Here is an 11,501-nt window from a genome sequence, read left to right on the forward strand (position 1 = left end):
TCAGTCAGTGTCCTGTCTGTCTGTCTGTCAGTCAGTGTCCTGTCTGTCTGTCTGTCTGTCTGTCTGTCTGTCAGTCAGTGTCCTGTCTGTCTGTCTGTCTGTCAGTCAGTCAGTGTCCTGTCTGTCTGTCTGTCTGTCTGTCTGTCTGTCAGTCAGTGTCCTGTCTGTCTGTCTGTCTGTCAGTGTCCTGTCTGTCTGTCTGTCAGTGTCCTGTCTGTCTGTCTGTCTGTCAGTCAGTCAGTGTCCTGTCTGTCTGTCAGTCAGTGTCCTGTCTGTCTGTCTGTCTGTCTGTCAGTCAGTGTCCTGTCTGCCTGTCTGTCTGTCTGTCAGTCAGTGTCCTGTCTGCCTGTCTGTCTGTCTGTCAGTCAGTGTCCTGTCTGTCTGTCTGTCTGTCAGTCAGTGTCCTGTCTGCCTGTCTGTCTGTCTGTCAGTCAGTGTCCTGTCTGTCTGTTTGTCTGTCAGTCAGTGTCCTGTCTGTCTGTCTGTCTGTCAGTCAGTGTCCTGTCTGTCTGTCTGTCTGTCAGTCAGTGTCCTGTCTGTCTGTCTGTCTGTCTGTCAGTCAGTCAGTCAGTGTCCTGTCTGTCTGTCTGTCTGTCAGTCAGTGTCCTGTCTGTCAGTCAGTCAGTGTCCTGTCTGTCTGTCTGTCAGTCAGTCAGTGTCCTGTCTGTCTGTCTGTCTGTCTGTCAGTGTCCTGTCTGTCTGTCTGTCAGTGTCCTGTCTGTCTGTCTGTCTGTCAGTCAGTCAGTGTCCTGTCTGTCTGTCAGTGTCCTGTCTGTCTGTCTGTCAGTGTCCTGTCTGTCAGTGTCCTGTCTGTCTGTCTGTCTGTCAGTCAGTCAGTGTCCTGTCTGTCTGTCAGTGTCCTGTCTGTCTGTCTGTCAGTGTCCTGTCTGTCTGTCTGTCTGTCAGTCAGTCAGTGTCCTGTCTGTCTGTCTGTCTGTCTGTCAGTCAGTGTCCTGTCTGTCTGTCTGTCTGTCTGTCTGTCAGTCAGTGTCCTGTCTGTCTGTCTGTCTGTCAGTGTCCTGTCTGTCTGTCTGTCTGTCTGTCAGTCAGTGTCCTGTCTGTCTGTCTGTCTGTCTGTCAGTCAGTGTCCTGTCTGTCTGTCTGTCTGTCTGTCTGTCTGTCTGTCTGTCTGTCAGTCAGTGTCCTGTCTGTCTGTCTCATGTCAGCTAATCGAGGGACACTCTGACACACACACACTTGACGCACAGACAGATTCGCGTCAGTCTCCTGCTCACATCGAGTTCTCTTTTGCTCATTAACAAACAATAACACAGAGGATTTTGAGTATTCTCATATTAGGAGTCTTAAATTAGTCGAATAACGTCTTAAATGAACTTAAAGAGTTGTGAGATAATGAGATGCGCGTGAGATCCGCGGCTGTTCTTAAAGTGACAGTAGCACTGATGATGCCTGTCATTAATGTTCATCAAAGAACAACGGGAACAGAGAAAATTGTAGCTTTAATGAGGATTCGTCTATATTTCATTTATTATTTATGCAGTTAAGAAAGATAACTATTACATTTCTGTATATGTCTAACAGGGAAGGCCACAGGTCAAAATTAGGGGTGCACCGAAATTTCGGCCGCCGAAAATGGCATTATCGGTTTCGGGCCGAAATAAAAAAAAAACAGCCGAAAATGTATGCCACCCGCCCCTCCCATCCGCGCGCAATCGCTTCGGTTTCACTCACGGTCGAGCTGTTATCACGCGACGCGGCTGCCAAGCAAAGATGAAGCATGTCAGCGGTATGAGAACACATAGAGACGTATTCAGTTGAACTACACATTGCCAGAAGCGACAATCCCCTTGACTACTGGCGCGCGAGCGAAGGCCGCTTTCCATTGCTTGCGCAGATTGCGCGCAGGTATTTATCTGCCCCGAGCAGTGTTGCCAAGTCCGTGGTTTTCCCGCAGAATGTTTTTCCATGTCCGCGGGTTGAAGCGACCCCATTTGTGTGATATTTAGACCCAGGAATGCGAATTTTAGCAGGCAACCCTGCCAAAAAAACATTTTACCCCCAAAATTGTTCCCCCCATTTTCCCCGGAGAACAGTGACAGACAGTGAGCGATTATTCAGTGCAGCATCTCATGTTCTTAATGACAACCATTCCGTGATTTTGTGTGCAGGTATTCAGATAATTGTGGATCGTTTTTTGCACAAATGTTAAAAAACTATTTTATTTGATGGAACGTAAAACTTGAAGAATTAAATTAGGCCTATTTGGTATTATTATTAGGGGCCAAGCACCGAAGGTGCGAAGGCACCTATTGAAACCGTTCCCGTTCCTATTATTATTATTATTCATCTTCTTCTTCTTCTTCCGCCACGAAGTCTATGGCAGCCCATAGAACCGTATGGTAAAAAGTTATGAAATTTGGCACACTAATAGAGGACAGTCTGAAATGTCACCATAGCAAATTTTGAGTCTCTAACTCAATCCCTCTAGCGCCACCATCAGTCCAAAATTAGACTCATGTTTATGCTAATAACTTTTGAACCATAAGGGCTAGAAACGAAATTCTTTTTCCCTCTGATTCCTTGGCTCAAGACAATTCGATTGCACCCTATGACGTCATTTTCCGTCATAATAATTTTCCCGCCATTTTTAATTAACCGAAAAACCTACTTTTGCGAACTCGTCCTCGACGGTTCATCCGATTTGCACGAAAATTGAACCAGATCATCTTCAGACCATGCTGACAAAAAATCTTGCAAATCAAGTTGATTCGTCAAATCATTTGCGATAAACGCGCAAACAAATTTTACGTAGCGGTTGCAAAAGCACTCTTAAGGCAATATCTCCGCAACGCTTTATCGTATTCAAACCAAACTTGGTACATGTCATCACAAGCATGACTTGAGGCAACATGCAGCGTCTCGGCGCAGCGCCACCTGCTGGTCCGGAGATACAAAAAATGGCTGTTTTTGCTTATAACTTTTGAACCGTTTGTCCAAAAATCATAAAAGTGGTCTCGTTAGATTCAGGACGGCATGCCAAGTCGTCTGATATTCAATTTTACCATATCGGCCATTTTGGCTGTCGGCCATTTTGAATTATGTGCTAAAATGCTATATTTTACAAATGCATTAGTGTATTGTTACTAAACTCGGTATGTGACTTCCACTCCATGCCCTGAAGGTACTCAAAAAGTTTTGGGGCAGTGCCACCTTGTGGTCAAAAGTTATAACAAACTTGACAAAAATGCTAATAACTTTTGATTTAATTAGCTTAGTATAATGAAACTGGTCATAATACATTCATTGGCTCATGCCGATTCAATTGCATCCTATGACGTCATTTTCGGTCATGATAATTTCCCCGCCATATTTAATTTTCCAAAAAACCTACTTTTGCGAACTCGTCCTAGACGGTTTGTCCGATTTGCACGAAAATTGAACCAGATCATCTTCAGACCATGCTGACAAAAAATCTTGCAAATCAAGTTGATTCGTCAAATCGTTTTTGATAAACGTGCACACAAATTTTACGTAGCGGTTGCAAAAACACTCATAAGGCAATATCTCCACAACGCTTTATCGTGTTCAATCCAAACTTGGTACATGTCATCACAAGCATGACTTGAGGCAACTTGCAGCGTTTCGGCGCAGCGCCACCTACTGGTCCGGAGATACAAAAAATGGCTATTTTTGCTTATAATTTTTGAACTGTTTGTCCAAAAATCATAAAAGTTGTCTCGTTAGATTCAGGACGGTATTCAGAGTTGTCTGATATTCAATTTTACCATATCGGCCATTTTGGCTCTCGGCCATTTTGAATTATGTGCTAAAATACTATATTTTACAAACGCATTAGTCTATCGTTACGAAACTTGGTATGGGTCTTCCGCACCATGCTTTGAAGGTACTCAAAAAGTTTTGGGGCAGTGCCACCTTGTGGTCAGAGGTTATAACAAAATTTACAAACATGCTAATAACTTTTGATTAAATTAGCCTAGTTTAATGAAACTGGTCATAATACATTTATTGGCTCATGCCGAGAACATAGATACTAATTTTGCCATATTTGGTCAAACATCATGTCCTCAATGTTCTTATTTGATCAAAACCTACTTTTTCAAACTCATCCTAGACCGTTTGTCCAATTTCCACCAAAATCGAATCGTATCATCTTCAGACTATGTCAACAAAAAGTTAGGGATTTTGCATCAATAGATGAAACCGTTTTTGTAAACCGCAGTGACGAAGTTGAGCCATGATGCCAAAATTACTCTTGAGGCTGTATCTCTGCAATGCTTTGACATATTGGCATCAAACTTTGCATGTGTCATTGTTCCCTTATTCTGACTACACCACATCAATTTCGTAACTGTGCCACCTATTGGTCAAAAGTGATAAACCATTAACTTATATTATCAGTGACTCTATATATGATATTTCAGCCATTTTGCCTAATCTTCTTAAACTGTATAATTGTTAATTGTTGCAGTTGGTCTGACACTCTTAGACTACAATGCATTTTTCAGCCTTTTGCCTAAAATCATCTTAAAACGTGATTAATTGCTCATTGCTCCAGTTGATCTGACACTGCCAGCCATTTTGGCATGTCTTGTCTTCTTCTTTGCGCTTGGCCCCGGTATTGCTGCTTGCAGCTATATTTTATATTTATTGTTAGAAATATTGTAGGTTTTGTTATGTAACTTAATAAAAGTTTGATTATTCTATTGGTTCCTGATTATTTTTAATTTCAGATCCATTAAATTCAAGCAATTTATATTAATATATTAGTATACGTTTTTAAAAGAAGCCATTTTCGGCTTCAGTTTCGGTTTTCGGCCCAGAATTTTCATTTCGGTGCATCACTAGTAAAAATAACATTTATTATAATGGGGTTATGTAAAGATTGTTTTAAGTTCACAGTTGTTTTTTTAAAGCCTAATACATGTTAAAACGGGTAGCTTTGAGTTATACTGTAATGTAACGTCATTAATGTTTCATAGAGACGTCAGTGATACTGGCCTTCATAAATAAAAATATGCCATTACAACACATATTTAAAATATGCTGGCAATAAATAGTTTCTACATTAATTTGGAGAGTAACTGAAATGATTATAATATCAAAACATTAAAAACGTATTAATCGTGGTTAATTACAGAAAAAAATGATTAATTCGTAAAAAAAAATGTATGGATTCCCAGCACTGCCTAAAACACAATCATAAATCATCCGCTGCAGTTTTCCAGCTGTTTATTCAAGAGCATTTGTTTGTTAACAGACTGAGAGTCCATTGCTTTTTTTGTTTTGGTTGTTTTGTTCATTTATTGTGGATATTTAAAATACTTCCGTTTTCAGTGTTAAATAGCCTTTAGAAATACAAGTTTATTGATCTTTGAAAAGGCGTACCTGCATTATGCCATTATCATTATTTTAGATGAAAATGGTCTCAGAACGACTATTATCGTTTATCGCAATCATTTCTTGGCCAATTTATCGTCCAGCAAAATGAGTTATCGTGACAGGCCTAAGCACAGTAGCCACGTTTACATGCGCACTTTTTTGTCATTCCGATTAAAATCATTCCGATTGAAAGATTGGGTGGACTGTTTACATGTGACGTTATCTAAACCCATCTGTGTTTACATGTGCTGACTTTCAGTAGGAATCCTTTTGTGACATGCGCACACAGTTTGTCTGCCGCCTCAGATTCGTTACGTATCGTGGATCAATAGTTCTGTGTTGGTAATTTGTATATGTATTTATTTTTCTGTGGGCGGACATGCAGTAGTTTAACCTCCTGTACAATGGCTATTTCAACAGCTGTGAATGATGAATGCGGAATCGAAAATGAATTCAATTCATTTATTTTGAAAAACACAAAATTAACAATAAAATGCACTCAAATTATTAATAAAAATATAGGATATACGGTGAAACATGAATGAAGCATTCAAGACGTGCTCAGCATCATTACTAGTAGTACTAAACATATATATTTCAGATGATTAAGGAAAGATACCATAATCACAAAGTTATAAATATTAACAAAAGTAATTAAAGTAGACTGGGGGTAATGTTACTTAACCAATTTGAAGCAGTTGTTGATTTTTTTTTTTTTTAAATAGCTAACTTAACTAACGAGAAACAGAGAGCAGCTTGAATGTTCCCCGGCTCTCAACGGCCACCAGGACTTGTACAGTTTTATAAAAGCTATTTATTATTTGTCGTAAAGTGTAAGAATCACCTCAGAAAAATAAATTATTCTGTCAGGCGCAGTTGAAGCCGGACAAACGCTGTCGAGATTGTGTAGCCAGGCTATGTCTGTGTCATTATTCCAACTTCATGTTCATAACATGTTACGAAAAAAAAGTTTAATACCTCAGAAAAATGAACTTTCCTCTCTTGTCAACATTAGCCTGGTGTGAGCGCGGCGCGTGCTCTTCAGTTGAGGAGGCGCGCGCTCTATATCTCAAGACGTGCACTCAAAGTAATCGGATTAGATCGTTTACATGGTGGAATTTTTCGTTTGATCGGGTCATGAAAAGGTTTATCCCACCCCTCTCAAACCCATTACAATTTCATTCGGTTTGGCCATTTTTATTCCGATTGAGGTGTTTATATGGAGTATTTTTATTCGGATTGGACTTTTAAACCGATTACAGTGCTCCATGTAAACGCACCTAGTGACGTTGAAATTCCCTTGTTTTCCTTCCTAAATGCTTTATTTGTCATTGACAGGGGGTTCAGTCAATGGAGTCATGAAACCAGATGAAAAGACGTCGCCAAGAGCAAGAAAATCTAAAGCCTCGTAAGAGGAAAGAGACAACAGGTGCCCGAAATGTGATGCTCTGTTTCCACTCTGAACTTTAGAAAAGAAACGGATTGATAAATGCGAAACGAACTAAGGAACTGATTTGTACGGCATGGTTCAGGTGTCATTTTTCCCTCTGTTTTTTTCCTGACTGCATCTTCAAAATGAACTATAGATTTATAATAATTCATTATATGCATTTGCTCATGATTTTTGGTTAGATTGAGAGGTTTGTGGTGGACATGAAGATGTTTTTAAATCCAGTATCTGCACAATGGAAATATTTCTGTCCCTAAGCTTAACACAGTTAAACCCTATTCAACATCATTTCTGTGCTTCTTATGAAACACGCTGTGTGGATAGAGGCATTCGAGAAGTGTCCTTTGTTAAGTGTTCAGTCCCTCAGTCCTGTAAGCTACTATGAAGCTCAGGAAGAAACTCCTATAGAGTGGTGCAGGTATGACGCCATTTTGTAGGCCAACTGGCCGCTCGCATCGCACTGGTTCCCTTGATAGAAACCCAATAGGATTTTCCCATTGGCAAAAAAAACAAGCTCTGGGATCAACAAAACTTTGAGACTTACACATTTTGTCCATCAAGATAATTATCACAGATGAACACAACTTTTATTCATTTTGAAGCCTAAATGCAGTCGGCAGTAGTAAAAGGCTAAAGGTAGGCTATAAACAAACTACAACAATCACATTAAAGCTACACTATCTAGTGGTGAAAAGGCACATGACCATCCAGTGAATATTAGTTTCTGTTCCTCTCAATTCCGATTTGGTTTTAACTCCTACGGTGGCTGATTTAGTCCAAGATTAACATGGCTTCCAGTTCGACCTCGTCCACATTCGACACGGTGCCATCGAGTGTTAAAACGCCAAAGGCGAAGCTTGAATTTACGGGTATGTCCCTCTTTGGCTGATGTACTTTCAAGATGGAGGGGCAACATGGCGACCGGCATTCAAACCCTCACCCGTATGTATTTTCAATAAACTTACGAGAATACTTTATTACTTGAAAGAAGTAAATATACATTAATGAGCACATATATTTTTGAAAGAACTAAGTGTTTTTTAGCTAAAGAATAAACTAAAAAAGTTACACAGTGTAGCTTTAACGTCACCATTACTAAGCTTCCAAAAACTCTTAGTTTTATCTAAAAACATTTTCCCAGAGCGTTTGAGTTAGAATAGTTTATAAGAGCACAATTATGAGCATAATAAGGCTGATTAAATGTACCTGTTCGTCGTGATGGCGTTTAATCTCCACATTTAGCCACTTGTTAGCAACCGCCTTTTTCAAGACGCTTAACAGCTTCAAAAAAATCACGAGTGGTGTAATACTGATGTGTTTTTATGTTGTAGAATAAAACGTGAAAGTGTCTTGAGCTTGTGTTCACCACAGGCCTTATTTCAGCCATTTAACCAAAACCCCATTTAAAAAAACCATTGACTTTAGGACGAGGGAACGGGAAGTGCTAAAATGCTAACTCGCGTTTGGCCTACAAAGTGATGTCATACCTGCACCACTCTATATATAAAGAGGCGGAGGTGGCGATGGACTGTGTTTTTATGAAGCTTTTAGATGACCTTAGCTGTGTAGTTTTACATATAAATACTGAGAGCAGGAACAACTGATTTTAGGCTCCCGTTTCAGTGTTTGGCTGGGTGTGAAATGTCGTTTAAAGGAGTGTTTTTGTAATTGTTTGTAGCGACAGCGCCCCCTGAAGGCTTGGAGGATGCAGGAAACCGCTTTGAGAGAGTGGCTTTCGTGGAGCTTTTTTATGGACAGTTGTCGAGGTGGCTGAATCTCCTTATTTATCTTTTTTGCATTTTACATTTTGCCCTAAGAAGGGTTCGCATGCTTAACCCAGGACTATTAAAGAGCCCACATTTTGTTGCTTATCATGGCTGCCGTATGTGACCCTGGACCACAAAACCATTTTTAAAAATTGAGATTTATACATTATCTGAAAGCTGAATAAATGAGCTTTCCATTGATGTATGGTTAGTTAGGAGTCCGAGATGCAACTAGAATCTAAGGGTGCAAAAAAACACAGAAATATTGACAAAATCGCCTTTAAAGTTGTCCAAATGAAGTCCTTAGCTACGCATATTACTACTAATAATAATTTTTATATATATTTACGGTAGTTCCATCATCATGGAACATGATCTTATCATCCTAATGATTTTTAGCATAAAATAAATGTACAATGTATTGTTGGCTATTGCCACAGATTTAGCCGTGAGACTTATGACTGGTTTTGTGCTCCAGGGTCACATATGGATTTATGAATGTGGAATTTAGCGAGTAACAAGATCAGATTAATTGCATAAAAGTGACCTTTTTAGATTGATCATAATCAAACTTCCAATACAACACGCATTCATTATAAATTTCATTTCTAATAAATGCGCACATGATATCAGGAAGCAACTTTACTGAGATTTCTCATCCCGTGGGATTTGGCCATGGTAAAATGACATTACTCCATCTGCCCTTGCGGATCTAACCCCGTCCGAATAGGGCTAAAGTTCAGTTGTGATGCTAATTAGAGACTTTACTATGACATTGTGCAAGTGTGGGTTTTACCTGTAACGCAATGAAAGCCAGTCTTGTGGGAAATGTTTCAAATGATTGAAATATGGGAAGAGGTTGTGTCTGTGCACGTATATGGAGTATATGAAGCTCTGCTCTTATATGAAGAGGGTTGGAACATCTCTTTTCCAACACTTTGTGGCCTTTTTTCCTTCTGTATGAGTGATCTGCTCTCTGTTATCCGTCACCTATAACTGCGGCGTGCAAGTTCATATGAAACCATACGATTCTTTAAGTGTCCTTAAGCTAACAAGAGTAGACGTTTCTCGGTTTAAGCACTGTTGAGTTCTCTTTGCGTCTGTGTTGTGTTTATTAGTGTTATGAGAGATTTTGATATTCTTCATCCGTGTTGATCTGTGACAGAATCGCCCCATTGAGAGCATTTTATGCCTAATAGCAGAAATAAAACCATAGGCCTGGAATCAAAAGTGGTGTTCTGTTAAAACTTAAAACGTGTGCAAGCGAGACACAGACATGTACTATTGGATTACACAGATTCACACACACACACACACACACTGTGGTGGTGTATATCAGTTGCCAAATTGATACACTGACGTTTGTAATGTTTTTAGAAGTCGTCTCTTATGCTCATCAAGGCTGCATTTATTTAATTAAAAATAAAGTAAAAAATGCAATATTGTGAATATTATCAAAATGTTTTCTATTTGAATGTATTTTAAAATGTCATTTATTCCTGTGATCAAAGCTGAATTTTCAGCATCATTACTCCAGTCTTCAGTGTCACTTCAGAAATCAATCTAATAAACATTTATGATTATTATCAATGTTGAAAAACTGTTTTTTTAGGAGTCTTTGATGAATCGAAAGTTCAAAAGAACAGCATTTATTTTCAATAGAATCTTTTGTAACATTATAAATGTCTTTTCTGTCACCTTTGATCAATTTAATGCATCCTTGCAGAATAAATATTAATCTTTCCCAAAATAATTTAATAAATATATTCTTACTGACCCAAAACTTTTGAACGGTAGCACAATGTTACAACATCTTTCTATTCCGGATACAAACTGTTCTTTTGAACTTTCTATTCATCAAAGAATCCTAAAAAAATGTTTTGCACTGCTGCTTTCAACATTGATAATAATCATAAATGTTTCTTGAGCATCAAATCATTAGACTGGGTAAATTTGATTTGGCCCTGCGGCTCAGTCTGGAAACCTGTACATTCATTTCTACTGCTTCTGTTACACTTTTGCAGGAGCCAATCACAGACTGGCTTATCCACCTGGCGCGCTATTGGCGGGTTTAACACGATGACGGATAGAGAAGCCATGGGCCATTACCCGTTGATCACGCCTCTTGTGGTCTGATTGGTTGAAGGAGTATCCAATTGCGTATAGAGTCATTTGAATTATGCTGGTTTATCACGCCTCTTGTGCAGTAGAAAATACAGCGCAGATCCCCAGACCAATGTTCAATCCTAAACTGAGCTTGGTCTGGTGATAGCCAGACAATCAAATCCTCATATTAGAATGATTTCTGAAGATCATGTGACACTAAAGACTGGAGTCACAGGAATAAATTACACTTTAAAATATAGTACAATAGAAAAGTTATTTTACATTTTAACCCTTAATCGTCCCTTGGGCTCCAGCTGACCCCACTGGACTTTTCCTCCATTTTGAAAAAGTGTTCCCTTCATCTCAGGGCCATGAGACTCTGTGACTTTACTAAATAATCTATCTAAACATGCACAAACAATCTGGGCTTGATTTGGTTGTTCTAAAGGTGTGTAAAAAAAATTACCGTTTAAGTCCCTCGGGGGCAGATTGACCCCAACATTGAAAATCAATGGGAAAGTGTAAAAAAAAAACATTTTTTTCACTTTGTTTGTCAAAAAAAAAATCAACTAAAATCCAGTATAAATCTGAAAATGTCTACATTTATATCAAGATCTGGTCCTAGAGCATAAACACAAAGTGAACGAACTTTCTATCCTCACACACACACACACACACACACACACACACACACACACACACACACGTGTGTGACTGCAAACAGAGAGCATTTTTATAGAAACTGGCAAATAAAATCAACAAAAACTGGCATAAATCTGAAAAAATTCCATACATAAATGAAGGACAAATACTAGAGC

At 39.0% G+C, this 11,501-nt stretch overlaps 1 protein-coding gene across 1 annotated transcript in view; it reads left to right on the forward strand.

Annotated features, from left to right (window-relative positions):
* LOC307117887 (translocating chain-associated membrane protein 1) overlaps positions 1 to 11,232 on the forward strand; it is a 40,466-nt gene extending 29,234 nt beyond the window's left edge. The window contains exon 11 of the mRNA XM_079803113.1: positions 6,700 to 11,232. Coding sequence (XP_079659239.1) covers positions 6,700 to 6,773 — 74 coding nt within the window. The 3' untranslated portion in view covers positions 6,774 to 11,232. The remainder of the gene's footprint in view (positions 1 to 6,699) is intronic.
* Positions 11,233 to 11,501: the final 269 nt, after the last annotated feature.

The sequence above is a fragment of the Gobio gobio genome (assembly GCF_949357685.1).
Source record: "Gobio gobio genome assembly, chromosome: 21".
In the NCBI taxonomy this organism is placed as follows: Eukaryota; Metazoa; Chordata; class Actinopteri; order Cypriniformes; family Gobionidae; genus Gobio; species Gobio gobio.